The sequence below is a fragment of the Coturnix japonica genome, chromosome 2 (assembly GCF_054131305.1).
Source record: "Coturnix japonica strain WE chromosome 2, WE-NBRP24, whole genome shotgun sequence".
Lineage (NCBI taxonomy): Eukaryota > Metazoa > Chordata > Aves > Galliformes > Phasianidae > Coturnix > Coturnix japonica.
Genome location: NC_140664.1, coordinates 133,908,504 through 133,925,433, shown reverse-complemented (window position 1 = coordinate 133,925,433; position 16,930 = coordinate 133,908,504). Strand labels below are relative to the sequence as shown.

General features: G+C 41.6%; 1 protein-coding gene across 6 annotated transcripts; it reads left to right on the top strand.

Annotated features, from left to right (window-relative positions):
• Positions 1-633: 633 nt before the first annotated feature.
• NUB1 (negative regulator of ubiquitin like proteins 1) lies at positions 634-15,666 on the top strand. 6 transcript variants are annotated; one of them, XM_015852879.2, is made up of 15 exons: positions 634-683; positions 2,557-2,677; positions 2,763-2,924; positions 4,838-4,896; positions 5,453-5,523; positions 6,682-6,864; positions 8,217-8,305; positions 9,972-10,078; positions 10,963-11,149; positions 11,486-11,593; positions 11,776-11,928; positions 12,637-12,783; positions 13,036-13,131; positions 13,846-14,038; positions 14,981-15,666. In XM_015852879.2, exons 2-15 carry the CDS (start codon positions 2,561-2,563, stop codon positions 15,142-15,144), a joined length of 1,836 nt encoding a protein of 611 aa, XP_015708365.1. In that variant the 5' UTR covers positions 634-683; positions 2,557-2,560; the 3' UTR covers positions 15,145-15,666. The 6 variants fall into 6 exon arrangements, with proteins under 6 accessions (XP_015708365.1, XP_085395130.1, XP_015708368.1 ...); XM_085539004.1 differs by having other exon boundaries at positions 649-683; positions 2,560-2,677; XM_015852882.3 differs by lacking the exon at positions 634-683 and adding an exon at positions 713-746 and having other exon boundaries at positions 2,560-2,677.
• The last annotated feature ends 1,264 nt before the right edge of the window (positions 15,667-16,930 follow it).

Below are 16,930 nucleotides of genomic sequence, written 5' to 3'. Positions count from 1 at the left end.
GGTACAACAGGAAATGGAGGCAAACGTGTTCCTGAGTCTGGGAGGTGTCTAAAGTATCAGATTAGAACTTAAAACTTAAAAGAACTGGTTTTAAGTTAAAAGAGGGAAGATTTAGGTTGGATGTTAGGGGGAAGTTCTTCACTAGGAGAGTGGTTAGGCCCTGGAACAGGCTGCCCAGGGAGGTTGTGGATGCCCCGTCCTTGGAGGTGTTCAAGGCCAGGTTGGACGGGGCCATGGGCAGCCTGATCTATGGGGTCTCTATGGGGATCTATGGGGTCTATGGGGTCTCTATGGGGATCTATGGGGTCCCTATGGGGATCGATGGGATCTATGGGGTCTCTATGGGGATCTATGGGGTCTCTATGGGGTCTATGGGGTCTCTATGGGGATCTATGAGGTCTCCTGGGCAACCTTATCTAGTAAATGTGTATGTTTGGTGGCCCTGCCAGGCAGGGGATTTGGAACTACATGATCCTTGAGGTCCCTTCCAACCCGGGTCATTGATTCTGTGATTCTGTGATTAAAAACCTCCCATCCACAAGTGAGGGCAAAGTGCTAAAATGGCGGCCATCGCTTGGCTTCACCACGTGACCCATCCGCGCACTTCCGCCCTCAGAGCGGGGACCTCCCGGAAGTGGCAGTCAGGAGGCGGGCGTTGCAGGCCCCACCCCACACAGCCGCAGGTAAGAACATGGCGGGGGGGGCGGGCCCTGCGCCTCGCCCCTCCTACAGGCCGCCGACAGCGGGTGAGCTACAGCCCTGTTATCCCTCAGAACAAGCTCCTGGGTCTTTATGGGGGTTGGGGCAGCGGTTGCTAGGGCTCGTTGTCCCCTCAGCCTGAGCGCCGAGGCCTGTGTTTCACTGCAGGGCTCAGGTGGGTGCTTCCCTTCACACTGCGGCCTGTTTAGGCCTCGCCCTTGTGGTGCTTTGAGCTGTGATAGTGCTGGGAGTTCATCCCTATGGCACAGGGTTATAAGGGTGTCGGTGCTGGGTGGGCTGGGTGTGTGCTGAGGTGCTTCGCTTCCCTATCTGCCCTGGAGCCGCGAGTGATCATTAAATAGCTGCTGTATTGCACCTTGTTTATGTTTCTATCTTGTTTTATTGCTAGACTGCTCAGAAACCTCCTTTTCTCAGCGATTTGGCTTTCAAACCTGATTTTTATGCTTGTTTTTCTGAGCCCAGCTGGCTCAGAAGGTGACGTTTGCATGACAGAAAGCTCAGTCCAGCATTCAGAACAGCCCTTGGTAAATCCCCATCGGTTGTTTGGGGAGGGTCCCTTTAAGCTCAGTGAAAGTGAAACTATCAGGGATGTTTGTGCTGCTTGGTGGAAGCATCGCTCCTAAGTTCTTGCTCAGGATTCTCTTGCCGTTTACTGCGGGGTGACCTTGTTTCAGCCTTTCAGTACCTAAAAGGGAGCCTATAAACAGAAGGGGTGTCGACCCTTTGAAAGGGTAGATAACAGCAGGACAAGGGAAAATGGCTTTAAGTTGAAGGAGGGAGGATTTAGGTTGGATGTCAGGGGGAAGTTCTTTACTATGAGCGTGGTGAGGTGCTGGAACAGCTGCCCAGAGAGGCTGTGGATGCCCCATCCCTGGAGGTGTTCAAGGCCAGGTTGGATGGGGCTCTGGGCAGCCTGGGCTGGTATTAAATATAGAGGTTGGTAGCCCTGCATGCAGCAGAGGGGGTTGGAGCTTCGTGATTCTTGAAGTCCCTTCCAAAGTGGCAGTTTAATCAATATTCAATGCCAACAACTTAAATGTCTTTCTATATAAATTAAAAGACATCTCCCATACGATTCCCGGTGTACAAGAGCCAAGTCATAAGTAAATAGATTTTCTTTGTGTTGGTTATTTATTTATTTCGGAGATGGCCTCATCATCCTTTCCTTACCCTCTGTCTGCTTTCTCTATTCCTTGCTGTAGAATCACTGAGATTGAATAAGGCCTCTGAGATCATTCAGTCAGGAAGGCATCAGGAATCATATAGGAAGGCAAAAGGCACTGACACATTTTGCTGACAATAGCGGGACACGGGGAAATGGTTTTAAGTTAAAAGAGGGAAGATTTAGGTTGGATGTTAGGGGGAAGTTCTTCACTAGGAGAGTGGTTAGGCCCTGGAACAGGCTGCCCAGGGAGGTTGTGGATGCCCCGTCCTTGGAGGTGTTCAAGACCAGGTTGGACGGGGCCCTGGGCAACCTGATCTAGTAAATGTGTATGTTTGGTGGCCCTGCCAGGCAGGGGGTTGGAACTTCATGATCCTTGAGGTCCCTTCCAACCTGGGTCATTCTGTGATTTTGCAGAGGGATTGGAATGAGCAGCACTTTCCAGGGCAGGAAAGAATAGTTTTGTCACGGATTCTGAAGAATCAATGTGTTCTGCAATTATAGCTTATATGAGGGGTTAGGAAGAGATTTGCTATCACAAAATACCAAAGCTGGCGGCTCCTGAGTTACTCACGTTCTAATTTTTGGTAGTCGTTTTGTTGTTAGCTTCCCCTTCCTCACCAAAATGTGTTTCATACTCAATGGTATTTTTTGTTTGCTTGCTTTTGTTTTAGAAGAATGGCACAAAAGAAGTATTTGATAGCAAAGCTGACGAGTTGCTTGAGAGAAGACAAAATTCAGCTATGGAAACCACCATATACAAATGATAAAAAAGAAGCTGGTGAAGAGATGAAGGTAAATATTCCATCTGAGCTGACATCATGTATCCTGCAGTTGTATTACTGATGCATTTTGCCAGGTTTTCTTGCTGTTTTCTTAGGAGCTTGTACAGAAATATGCATCCAAGCTGAAAATCAATGAGAACGATGCAGAGAATATGCTGGAAGAAATACGGTGTAAAGCAATTGAGCGCGGAACAGGAAATGAAAATTATAAAGTGACTGGGATTGCAAGGCTTGATATCCATCTGCCTCGGAGAAAAGTAAGTGATGTTGCAGGAAAGTTGGGATAAGTAACTTTACTTTATGGGCTTTTGAGTTCTAGGTACGTATCTAATGCAAATGTGTTCTTCCTCAGCTTCTTTGGGTGTTTTGAATGATGGATCTGTGTTTGATATTAATAATGATAATTATTATTATGCTGGAAGGGAGAAGAAGTTGTGTAGATGCAGTTTAAGTTCCTCAGATATATGGAAGTATCGTGAAGAAGGGATATAGTGTCGGGAGGCCAGTAATTGTCTTCCCCTTAGGATTTAATGAGAAATGATCTTTCAATTAAGGAAAGTAAATTAGATTTGAGTGTCTGTCTAGTTCAATTTGATTTCTTCTGACTGAACTGTTCGTATTAATAATAAAGAGCAGATTTTTTTTTTCAGTTGTAAAATGCCTAAAGTTGCATTAGCAAATGAATATCACTTTATTACCACGGCTCTTGTTGAAGTGACAGCTTTAATTTTTTTAAAAGTCCCCTTTCTTTTTAGCTGCAATGAGCGTATTGAGTGCTGTGTCATTGGCTGACAATATAAAATAGTCCTCCTTTAGCTTTTAACCATGGCATGTGGCAGCGCTCTTACAGTGATTTATATTGTAGCTGTTCTAGCCTAGGCAGCTGACTAAACCTCCAGTGTTAGAACTTGGAAAGGCAAGGGATGGTTTACTATTATGATGGTACTCACTATTCTAAGTGAGGTTCCAAACAACGTGCCCCTTAAAGCCGGGCTTCAGCCTTTAGTTTCTTGCATAAAACATACCACAATAATGAAATCGCTTTCACTATGGTTGCTATGCTGGATTCTGGGGCTGTATCTACCTTGTCCTACTAATGCCCAGTAACTGTTCCATAGTCACAGTTGTCAGCATCACCTCTGATGCAGCTCTGCCCAGGCCACCTGCTGTTTTGCCAAGCAATGGTCAGGCATGATGTGAAGAACTGATCTCCATCAGTGGTTTGGATACAGCTCTACTGTTTTGAAGGCTGAGAGGATTCAGCTTTATACACGTGAACTTCTCTACAGGACAGAGAGCAGCTCTTGATTAGGTTTTTACTAGTGTTATCCAGAGACTGGCTTTGCCTGTACAATTGCCATCTCCAATCGCTTTCTAGTTTTGGTTCTGCTGAGTGGGAGCAGCATCTTCCTCAAAGCTGTGTATCTTAATCTGCTCGGATAACAGTAGAACTTCTTTGCTTAAGGGCACTTGAAGGTCACGTTCATCTTTTCAGCAACAACAGCGAGTGGGAACTCTGGAAAAAGGCAGAATTTTTCTGCTGAAGAAGGTGATCTTCAGAGATAACCTGTGCTTCAGAAGGTTTCTTTTTCCACTGATTACCTGAAAAAACACAATTATAATTGTTCTCCCTCCTGTAGTGAAAATTAATTAGCGGGGAATGTGACAGGCTAAAGGCAGCAGTTGTTAAGTATTTGCCATGCAGTTAAAACAAACAAATAGTCTGGTAATTTCTTTTTTCTATGCTACTGGGCATGAGGGAATTAATTCATTTAAAAATCTGGTTTATCTAATCTGGGACCAGACACGCTAATAGGAATTAATCATAACTTCACCAGTTACAGGTGAGTGGCGTAATTACAGAGCAGAGTTAAGATTGGGAGCGCATAATTAAATTAGTTTAAATTGTTTGGTTCTGAGTTTGGATTTATCTTAACTTTCAATTTTGTGCAGTGATAATGCTTATTTTTAGCAAGTGTATAGCAAGTAGAATGCTCCCTGCCTGGAAATTAATAATATGTATGTCAAACAGTAGCCCTGTTAACATGATTATTATTTGAATAAGAAATTGTAGTTGTTAGAAAATGGTTAATTAAGAAAATATCCAAAGTACTGTGATATATTCTTTTCCTTTCCTCCTCCATTCTCCCACCCAATATAATTACTACAGAGCAGAAAAGTCCCACTGGAAACTAGCCTGTTCATCACTGGCAAGGAGCTCAGATCACAGTAAGTGTAATCAGCTTTGGTTCTTGCCTTAGTACTGAATGACAGCGTGCTTCTTCACAAAGATATAAACAGTGCAATGTTGTTGCACAGTTAAAAGTTCTTTCTTAATGTTTGGTGTGTCTGAGTAGGCTGTATTCTTGGATAGGGCAGTTCTTCATTTAAAAAGTGGTAGCTTAACACAGAAAAAAAGGAAAGTTACAAGTGTGGAAATGACTCCTTTGTAAATGATCAGTGAGTACCAGAGAAGGCAGCAGTGATCAATACTCTGTGGTGAGGCAGGTCCTCTAAATAGTGAACCAGCTTTTATTTTGGTATTTTTAACCCAAATGAAGTCAGATTCTTTTCTGCCTGCTTTGCTTTTCCTTTTCTGTACCCCATCTTTTCCCTATATGACATAGAAAGCTTTCTGATGTTATTTTGACTTTTAGCAGCCTTTCAAAGCCAAAGGTTAAGCCAGTTATGAACATAGTTGTTTTCAAGTTTTATTGCTATTCTATTAGAAATGCCGTTTGTTCTTACAAGTTTATATTCATAAATGCAATGATTTATTTGACAGGATAGCACAAGAGCATGCATTACAAGAAAATGCTATCAAAATAATCATAAATAAGAAGCAGCTCGACCTTGGTATGTATCTCTAGTCAAGCACACTGTCTCCAGTTGAGTCTATTTTTATGTATACTGCTATGTTTGTTTTCCAGTTTGTGGTTTCTTACAAGCAAACTTTCTTGCAGCTTTGTTAATTTGCAAAACCTCCAAGGAATGGCAGTTGTATTTGCCATTATCTGCTTTGAGGTGAACATAACTAATTATAGAATCATAGAATTACCCAGGTTGGAAAAGACCTTGAAGATCATCAAGTCCAACTGCAGCCTAACCAGAACCCTAACTCTAAAAACCCTACACTAAATCATATCCCTGAGCACCACATCCAAACGGCTCTTAAACACAACCAGGGATGGCGATTCATCCACCTCCCTGGGGAGCCTATTCCAGTACCTAACTACCCCTTCTGTAAAGTAGTAATGATCAAAGGACTCAGGTACTTTTACTCAAGTAAAGTAGTAATGATCAAAGTACCCAGAATTCCTGATTATAGGAATCCCTTAATAGGTGTTGAAAATCTGTTTTCTGAAGTGTTGAAATACCCAGAATAGATGTTTAAGGGGGAAAAAAAAACCACATAAATTTCCCCAATCCATATTATGTAGCTACACATTCAAAAACTGGTTTGCAATGTGTTACACATGTCCAGTGTTTCAGATACATTGTGGGAACTAACAACAGCTCCTTTCTTTTTTATGGATTATCTGAGCAGCTGACATGTTTAGAAGTCAGATCTAGTTAGAGTCATGAAACTGATAATAAGAACTTGGATTTAATTTCTGCTTCCTATGTCCTGGTACTGTTGTGGTGTGTGATTTTGGATGCATTGTTTAACACCACAGTTCTTGCCTGGAGATCAATTAATTGAAATAGAAACACTTGTATTTCTTGAATGCTTTGGGGGGGGGGGGAAGTGCAAGCAAAGGAACAGACCAGTCATTTTAGAGGCATTTCTTAAATGCAAATGTGCTTCTGATTTGAGTTTGTGTGGAAGATGTCAGTAACTCACAGTGATGATGACTGAATACTTGGATCTGGTAATGTCTGTAGTTCTCCAGTATAATGCAAGCAAGGTAAGGGGCTGTTGAGGTTGTTTTTTTTTCCACTAGCGCTTCAGTGTAAAATGGTTTCTTCACAGATAAAGTATGAGGAATGTGATCCAAATACTGTATTTTGCAGGAAAAACCCTTGAAGATCAAGGCGTAACACACAATGCAAAAGTGATGGTACTTCAGTTGGAACAAAGTGATGAGGAAACTAAAAGAAAAGTTCAGGAAGAAGAACTTCAACGCAAGAAAGAGAAAGACATCAGTGAGAAGATGCAAAGAACTAAGAAGGGTTTGGAAATCCTAGCAGAGAGAGGTAAGGAATCACAGAATCACAGAATGACCCGGGTTGGAAGGGACCTCAAGGATCATGTAGTTCCAACCCCCCTGCCTAGCAGGGCCACCAAACATACACATGTACTAGATCAGGTTGCCCAGGGCCCCGTCCAACCTGGTCTTGAACACCTCCAAGGACGGGGCATCCACAACCTCCCTGGGCAGCCTGTTCCAGGACCTAACCACTCTCCTAGTGAAGAACTTCCCCCTAACATCCAACCTAAATCTTCCCTCTTTTAACTTAAAACCATTTCCCCGTGTCCTGCTATTGTCAGTCCTTCCTAAGAGTTTACTCCCCTCCTGGGTGTAAGTTCCCTTCAGGTATTGAAAGGCTGCAATGAGTTCACCCCGCAACCTTCTCTTCTCTAGGCTGAATAAGCCCAACTCCCAAGGAAGGAAGGGTTGGTGTGGGATTGGGGAGCTGGGCATCTTACAGATCATCTCTTTAGCTTTTCAGCATGGAATAATGCCTGTACTGTCACTTCAGTTTATATTTCTGTAGTTTTCTGCCAACTTGAAAACTGAGTTGATTAAAACTTCCTCTTCTAATTAGTGGAATGCTTGGAAATATTTTACACTTAGTGAAAGATATAATATGAATTAATTATTATGTGATTGGCACTTGATGGTAAAGGGATTGACGATTCTAAAAGCAGGCTTTAAATTTATTGTACACATAAACATGGTGGAATAATGAATGATAAGTCTTAGAGTTTTTTTGTAGTTTACCTCAAGTATGACTACGTGTAACCATGGTTGTGTTGTGCAGAACAACCCACTTGTCAGTCAGGTCTATAATGTGGCTGTTCTTTTCTCATTGCATTTGTTGTTAACTGTTAGCAATTTGGATTAAGTCACAGGGATATACTCAATTTAACAGTAATAATTTTTCAAAATGAGATTAAGTGTATCTGTGAATTGCACTGCTAGGTGGCAAAAAAAATAAATCATTTTGAAACAATAAAATAGAGAAAATCCACAAACAGAAAACTGAAATAGAGTATATAATGAATTCCTGCCAGATGCATAAAAAGTATGTGAACAAAGCTGCTTTTAACCTACTGTAATGCCAGATTTTGAACAAATAAAGGAAGTGAGTTTTTTATTGACTTAAGGGGTAATTTAGACCCCAGCCTTTGAATCCTGTATAGGGCCTTCTTAAGATATCTACTAGCTGTCATTTATAGCAAAATGCCAGAGTATGACAGAGTTTATATATTGTCCTCAAGGCTCTGTGTGAAGCAATGCAAAATATAAAAAGAATCTAACAAACCTTTTGTTTCTTCTTCTGGAAGTTACTTGCAACTAAGACTGCTTTTTCTTTTGTTTCAGAGGAGTACTTGGATGCAGATACTACTCCATATCTAGATATAGCTAATCAGACTGGAAGATCAATTGAAATTCCTCCTCAAGCCAAAAAAGTAGGTAAAATTTATCTTACTGAGCTAGTAAGACACTTGATGAGTCAGGCTTTAAGAAGCTATTTCAAATACAGTATAGAAATACAGTTAGGCTTTCTGGGTATGTATGCTGGGCCGACTAGATATTTGCTTAGTAAAAATAATTTTGAAATGGAAACGAAGTAGAACTCTGCAATTGGAGATAATACTTCAGCCATCTGAAGACAGCCCCCTAACTGCTGATCTAATTGTAGGTTTAGTCTTGCACAGTCTCCTGTGTTGTCAATGTCTGGTTTTGTTCTGTGTTTATTTTAGTTTGTTTTTAAGGTGAGTTTTAACTTTGTTTCCTGGCACCTGTTCTAAATCTTGATTGCCCTAGGACTACATGAAGTTAATTGTTAGGCTTAGTCAACTTCAGCTGAAATTAAAATGAGTCTCACAGAATCACACAGAATGACCCGGGTTGGAAGGGACCTCAAGGATCATGTAGTTCCAACCCCCCTGCCTGGCAGGGCCACCAAACATACACATTTACTAGATCAGGTTGCCCAGGGCCCCGTCCAACCTGGTCTTGAACACCTCCAAGGACGGGGCATCCACAGCCTCCCTGGGCAGCCTGTTCCAGGGCCTAACCACTCTCCTAGTGAAGAACTTCCCCCTAACATCCAACCTAAATCTTCCCTCTTTTAACTTAAAACCATTTCCCCAGTCTCACAAAATCACAAAATACTACTTCTAAAAAGTAGTTTTGAGGTCTTCTACATTGTGACCCCTCTCAGATTTTAATTTGTTCACTGTTCAAACCCCACATTCCCATCTAAAAGTCTTTGGCCAGGTGCATGCAGTCATTACAGGAGGGGTGACACACCTGATGTTGGCTGCTAGAGCAGAAGAATGGCAGTAATGCTGTTTTTAAGATGCTGGATTTTTTGAAGATAAGTAAGAGATGCTTACAAATGTAACAAAAGAAAAATGAAAAAAGAAATAAAGGGGAGGGGGAACAACAATGAATAGACCCCAGCATGTGTTAACTGCTGCTTTGGAGTCTGCTGAGGCACACTATGTTTTCCAATTCATCCAGAGTTTCTGGGTTGGAAAAAATAGCTGTCCATTCTTACAATGCACGTTGTTCTGATGAAGTGCTAAAAACCTCACCTTGAAAGTTAAAATATCAGATGTATGGAATTTGAGTGAGAGGAACTACTGCAGATTGTGTCTGCCAAGAATTATTATTTAAATTGTCATCCTGCAGAAACTAGAGAGTTTTCCTGCTGTGTTCAAGATATAATTATCAGTTCTGAGGTTTTATGGGAAGTGAATCACTAAAGTTATACAAGATAGTTCTAATAGTAAAGCAAAACAAGCTTGGTACTGTTAGAATGTGTGGGACTTGCAAAATCCTTAGCTTGTTATTGCTTGTTACTGAGAATCTGTCTGGGGTTTTAGATTTAAAATAAATTTGGTGCTTCACTTCATGTGCCAGTAGCATTCGTTGCCTTTTTTTTTAATACTATTTAATGAGATAAAAATATCAAGCAGTGTGAAATAATATGGATCTTACCAAACTGATACAATGGTATTCTTCTAGGAAGAGCAAGGAGTCTAATGGATTACCCGGATAATTATTTTTAGGTATAAAAGAGAGCTGAGAGGAGTACAGAAATGACTTGATATGTTCTTTTTCTAGGCACTTGTGCTGGCAATGGGTTATCATGAAAAGGGCAGAGCATTAATGAAAAAGAAGGAATATGAAATAGCACTGCCGTATTTGTTGGATGCTGATAAACACTTCTGGTAAGAATCTTTTGAAGTATTTATATCTGGCTTTCCTGTACTGTCAGCCAAATATAGGAACACCATTAGCCCTGGCTGCCCATGTAAATCAGGGCCTGTTTTGCCCAGTATTCTCACCCTCTCTGCAGCTGGGAAATAGCAGGCGAAGCCTCTAACTTGTGGTGACAGGTGGCTTCATGTAGAACAGCTGAAACAGATACAGCCACCGGGCCATTTAGTCTGTCATATTAACATAAACAGAAACCCTCATTGATAATGTACGAGGTTATAAATTGCTGTACCTTGAGAGGCAGATACATGTACTGTTTTGCAATCACTCCCGTAATTCACTGCTCCTGAAAAAGATGGAGCAGAGCACAGAGATCAGTAACCATATCAGGGTTTCTTCTGGTAATCTAATTTGCTGTCAGTAATCAGAACCCTAAGTTGTTATCTTTGAGAACCCCCCTTTATCTGTGCTCATGCACAGGGAGACTCACGCAGATCCCAGTGTATTGCAGTGAAGCAGATGATTGATCTCTGTCGTCTTGAAGGTTATAGAGTGTTTAGTTCTATCCTGCTTTTAAATGGATGCTTTCTTAAATAGTCAAATATTAATAATAATAATGTGTTGTGGCTATTGTAATACTTTGGGAAGTAGTGTTATCATGAGTGTCCTAGGTATTAGTGAAAGCGATGGGACATTGGTGTTTTATTAAAGTTCTGCTGGCCTCAGTTAGGTACCTCAAATATGAAGCACATGCTTCCTCAATCGAGTATGTATAAGAGTTTACATATGTATTTATGAGGATACGTATATGAGTATATGTACTCCTAGCATGTTGTTTTGTTAGCTTTAAAAGGTAAACAACCACCCCCCTAAAAAGCAAGTTTTATTTTCCCAGTGAGTGCAGCATGGAGCTGCTGAACACAGTTGATAACTATGCAGTACTGCAGCTAGATATAGTGTGGTGCTACTTCCGCCTGGAACAGCTGGACTGCCTGGATGATGCAGAGAAAAAGCTGACCACAGCGCACAGATGCTTCCAGAGGTGCTATGGGGAGAACCATGAAAGACTTATTGATATCAAGGTGTGCTGGTTTTATTTAACTCGGGTGGCTTTGTTATGGTTTTTTCCTGCTTTGATTCATTTACTGTTCAAATATTCCAAGGCTCTCTTTTAGAAGTTTAAAGCTTTTTTGTGCTTGCTTAGTTGGTTATGTCATTCTGAAAGCAACAGGCTTGATAACAAGGTCACAGCAAATATGTTTATATGTGCAGATTTCACTGTGACATTTTATTTACATACTGAGCATTGCATGCTAGTGACTACAGTTTCATTAAATATGTATAGTGTTATATTGATAACAAGTGGATATTCTAACATATGCTTACCCCCTTCTCCCCTTTGTTTAACAATTCTTTAGGGAAGCTATGGCCGTGAGACGGTTTTATTTCTACGGCTTTACCTTCTGCAGGGAATAGGACACTATCACAGTGGCAGAGAAAAGGAGGCTGCTGAGTACATCCAGAAGGTAAGGCACCGTTAGGGAGAGCTTTCAAGTTGTTTGCACTAGGAACTTACTGAAGGAAGTGTGTTCCTGCGTTAGGGCTTTGCATTGTGCCTTCTACCTGTTCATTGCTTGCTCAGAAAAATGGGGAGATTTTTTTCTCCTTTTGCATGTTAGTAATGTCACGTTGTTCATTTTACACACAGGCATCTCGTTTGTATGAGGAACTGTACATAGATCCTGAAAAAGTTTATCGCCTCTCACTCCTGGGGTTTTCTGAACAGGAAGCTCGCCTTGCCCTGCGAGCGTGCCATGGGAATGTGGAACATGCTGCCAACCTTATTTCCAACAGGAGAGAGGTATGGGGCAGTAAAAGCATTAAACCAAGGATTATATTTGTTGGAATGTCCCTAAGATCATGTTTTGCATAACTAGTACACCATGGTGCTAAATTAAGGACTTAAATTATGATGTCTTGGCACTGTTAGTGTGACTAACAGTTTGACATCTGCTGCCACAAGTTTGAAACCACAACTTAATAGAAGTGTTTGGACTTGAAAATCCATGAGGGTAGAAGGCTGTTTTATACTCAAGTATAAGTAGCTGACAGTAATGTCCATGCTCAAAGTGCCTGAAATTACATTTGGTAAGTAGAAGTGGCTCTTTGAGACTTCAGACAGTGAAATGTGGATAGAAAACTCAAATGGCTTGAGATCTTGTTGGCTACATGCCCATCCCGACTGTGTGTCCTTGGCAGGTCTTGTCCACAGGCCCATTTGCCAACCTGGCTTACCACTTAATACATAGGGCCTATAATATCTGTGTTAGCAGAGGATTAGATCTGCTGAGGCTTTGGAATAGAAGCATGGCTGCAGTGCTTGCTCATGAGAGTACAAATCATTTTAGTGATCACTGTCTGGCAGTGACATCTGCATTTAAAATATTAAGTTCTTTTTCCTGAAGAAATTCAAGCTCAAAAGAAGTAAATCCAAGAAACCCCTTATGCACAGGGGAAGGTGGAAGCAATCCCATACACAGCTAGCTTTGTAATGGCTGTGTTCTTGCAGGAGAAGGCACAGATAAGGAGGGAGGAGAGAGCTAAAAGAAGACGGCGACTGGAAGACATAAACACCTTAAAAAGTATGGGCTACTCAGAGCGAGCTGCTCAAGTAGCCCTTCATCATGCACAAGGAAACCTGGACCAAGCTTTTAAGGTAAGATTTTTCAAGAATACTGCTTTTGTACAAAAATAAGTATTCCATTGCTTAGCAGATTCTTATTTTCTGCCTTCTGTATTGGTGAGCTTGTACCATTTTTTGAACTGTAATGACCAAACTTCTACTTCCTAACCCAGTGAATCAGATGCTAAGATAGTTGAGGTTTTGCTTGTATCAACTACACTTCTCCATATTGAGAATAAATGTAACTGTATTGCTCTATTCTGATCCCTCTCCATTTTACTGTAGTTTATTCTAGACAATCCAGAGTTACTGTTGGAAAACGATGACGATGATTCTGTGGCCTCGGACCGGTTTCAGGTTTCACAAGAAAGTATTGACCAAGTAAGTCAGATCTTTTTCTTTCTGAGGAGTTGATAGTCTTGTTTCTGAATTACCCTTCCAACCACACTAGTTCTTTCTTAAGCAAAGCTGTAGAAATATTTATCCCATGTCCCTTGTATTCTGTCACGCTTCCATTGTCTTGCATCTGTAAGTAAAGTCACACTTGGGCTGAAGTGTAGTTCCTGTTTACTTCCTACCCTTCACACCAATGTGTTGAGAGGTGCTCAGGGAAGTACAGGCATTCTAGTGCTCTAACTCTAAAAAAGGCATCGGAGGAAAAATGTATTCAGGTATTTAAACATATTGCAGTGCACTTAGGAAAGAGTTGACATCTGTCTTTCTCATCATGAGCCATCTGAAAAGCTCTTCAGTAGCTAGTGTGGCTTGATAGTTAATGTCAGGTAGGAAAACTATATTGCATAGAAAAGATAATAAATGCATGCTCCTGGAATGCTGGAGTGCTTTGAAGTTCCTTTTGAAAACTGAAGAGCTGGCCTGATGTTAAACTAGAGGCTCTTGATTTTGCTCAACGTTCCCATTCCTGTAAGAGGTCACTGCCCTGTTGTTAGCTATTCCAGTAAGCCACACTCAGTGTCCTGGAATTCCTGGTATGCAAAGCTTTCCTTTGTGCAAGGGGAGTGACTGTCAGATTCCTGTCAGTCACTGATGCTGACTGAGCTTGGATTTCTCTGTCTTTATTTCTACCCCTTGTAGCTGATGTACATGGGATTCAGCCGCGAGTCAGCAAAGCAAGCTTTAAAGGTCTTTAAAGGCAACATCCACTTAGCGTCCCAGACACTGGCTCATTATGGGGGAGTTCTGCCAGATTCACTTCAGCTATCTCCAGAAGGGTCCAGTCCATCCGAGGAATCTACTTCATCTAAAGACTCGCCCACAGAGTCAGCAAGTAAGAACTGCTGCATGCAACAACTAGAGAAAGCAGGAGGCTGTTCTGCTTTTTGTACAAGCTGATGATGTGATTTCTGCTTACATTACTTGTAGAGGGCTTTGAGTTAGGTCTCAGGCTGATTTCCTTGGTACAATAGTTACCAGTGAGGCAGACAATAGCCCCAGATAAGCTATAGCCCCTACAATCAGTCCCGGCCATATATGATCTGTAAGGGGTATAGTGTCAGCTGTAGGCTCTACACAAGACAGATACTTCCCAGAAGGAAGGGGTAACCTTCAGGGGCATCCTGGGAGAAGCTGAAAGGAGTGGCTGCTGGCTCAGCCATGGCTTTAGCACGCAAAGCTGGAGGCCTTGGGTGTCCACATTATGTCACTGGGGAGAAATACATGGCCCTTTCTAGTCCACAGATAATTCTAGCTTCTCCCATCTAACTGAAATCACTCATACCAATTAAGACCAAAACCAAATCAGCCTCTACCTACCTGTACTCTCAGAGAGCAAGTAGTACCTTTGTAAGACTGTCTTTCTTCTTGGACTTACTGCTGAAGATTTTTGGCTTGCTATGCCTTGTTTTTTTTGATTGCCATGAAGCTTTATTCTGAATCTGTGTGATACAGAAGCTGATTTGACCACATGCTCTTTATCTTGATAGAGCTGTAACTGATACTTGCATTAGCAAAGAGGAAACTCATACTTTGTCTCATATTAGCTGTTATTGCTCAAGCAGTCCCTGTTGTACAACTACAGGCTTTCCTGCAGCTTTAAGTAGAGGGAAAATTGGCCATCCTGCAATAACTGGTAGAGCAATTTTAAATAAGAGGTAGTTGATAGTAATTGGCTCTTGCAGAGCAGTCATTCTGCTGAAAGAGGGAAAGTATCAACTTCTTTCAGCAATGAAATCACCGCTGATTTTTTATTTTTTTTTTTCTTTAATTGAAGGTTCTTCTAGTTCACCAACAGATGAAGACATGGAGACGGATGCAGTCAATGAAATCCTAGAGGATATTCCTGAACATGAGGAGGATTATCTGGATTTAACACTGGAGGAGGAGGAACAGATCATTCATGAATACTTATCCTACATAGAAGTACCACAGCATTAAATCTCATTACCTTGACTTCAGTTACACGCTTCTCCCTTGACAAAATGAGTTTGGATTATAAATGCATCTTCAGCTTATTTCTTACTAAATGCCTTGAAGTCAGTTAAGCTGTAGGTGAAACACATAATTCCTGCTTATTTATAAATCTGCTTAATGCCTACATCTGTGGTACGCTGTAATTTATTGTCATAGCAAAAAGATAGAAACATTTATTTTCAGAAGAAAATTTAATAGAACTTAACTATATTTTTATTGCGAAAGAAGTCAATTCACTTACTTAGTATACAGACAAATAAGCATTTCTATACCATTTTAAAATACCAGCTTTGAGGCAATCTTTGTAAAGGAGAGACCTGGCTAATGAGGTTGTAGAGGTATCCACCTACAGACTGTTTATTTTTTCCATCTGGAAGATTGCTGAGAGTCATTTATGTGTCTGTCGTGCATGGATTTATACTGCATTCTGCTTCTCGCTTCATGCAGGTGTTACACAGGCAATAAAGATAACCATGTGCTGCTTCAGCTTTTAGTAAGTCTTCTGTCCTTTGCTCTTAAAAAGCAGTAGGAACTGCCACATCCCTTAACGTTCTGAAGAAATACCTACGTGGAAATACCCGATGTAACATCCAGCTTTCTGCAACATAAGCATTCCTCTCTGCCCGGCACGTGAGTTCCCCCAGCGTTGATTTTCCATCTACGTTCAATACCTCCAGGCTCACGGTAGAGGGAGCTCAAGTCCTACCTGCTGCAGGAACGGGGGGGGGGGGGGGGAAGACAGCATGGAGGGGGGATCTTTGCTGCAGGTGGCCTTGACAGGAGCTGCTGTGGGATGAGCCGTGTACGTGGTGACTGTTTCTTCTTACCCAGCATTTATCGGGGGAAATGAAGGCTTGTAGGTCTACAGTAGTGGAAGAATACAGAATGCTGGAAGTAGGACTGTGGCCTGCGAAGTGACTGCAACAATCCAGCTGATAGTTGGTAAGTTAAGTTTCTGTAGTGGATTTTACTCTGGCTGCCTTAGCCTGGATCAGCAGAAGACAGGGAATAATTATTATATCATTAATGAGTTACTTGCTGTTTCACGCTTGTGTGTCAAGACAGGGTAGTTTTACAAGAACAGGGTAGTTTTATATTTCATTCCCATTGACTGACACATTTCTAAAGCCAGACATACATACTTGAGGCAAAAAAAAAACACAACCCAGTGACTGCTGTATCCCCACTGTCTCTCTGCAGGAGAGCACTGAACAACATACAAAGCAAAAAGAAACCCAAAACCTAGACAATGAAAACAACCAACCAAGCCAGGAGCTGCATATAGCTTTAATGAGGAATAGGTGGGACTGCAATGGCATTACATTGAGGCAGCCCATCAAAGGCAGCAGCTCTCTGCTTTGACACAGTTTGCGTAGCCAAGTGGCAGTGACAACTCAAAAAGTGAACGTTTCTCCCTGGGGGATGTAAAATTAGCATCTCAACATGCAGAGCTTGTTGGAGAAGCCGTTCCTCTGTGATGTAATTCAGCCAGCACTGCCCCCAGGAACTGCGTGTGCAGTTTTAAGTGGGGCGGGAGGCATTAGCTGAAGGATTTAGTTAATTTTGAACATGCATTTGAAGACACTGATATCTTTAGCAACAGGCAGAACTGGTAATGACTCATTAATTCCACTCTTTATGAGCTCTACGTCTATGAAACCTATTTGCAAACTTCGTGTGCCACTGCTCTGTGATGAGCTCTCACATCTTGGGGGCAGTTAGTTTGAAGTTTTGACCAAGAAATCGAGCC

What these genes read in the sequence shown, in the direction of transcription:
- NUB1 (XM_015852879.2), top strand. Translation starts at nt 2,561, where the DNA reads ATGGCACAAAAGAAGTATTTGATAGCAAAGCTGACGAGTTGCTTGAGA. An exon ending in CTGCTGAGTACATCCAGAAG is followed by an intron (nt 11,594 to 11,775) that starts GTAAGGCACCGT and finishes TTTTACACACAG; the next exon opens with GCATCTCGTTTGTATGAGGA. An exon ending in CTCGCCCACAGAGTCAGCAA is followed by an intron (nt 14,039 to 14,980) that starts GTAAGAACTGCT and finishes CTTTAATTGAAG; the next exon opens with GTTCTTCTAGTTCACCAACA.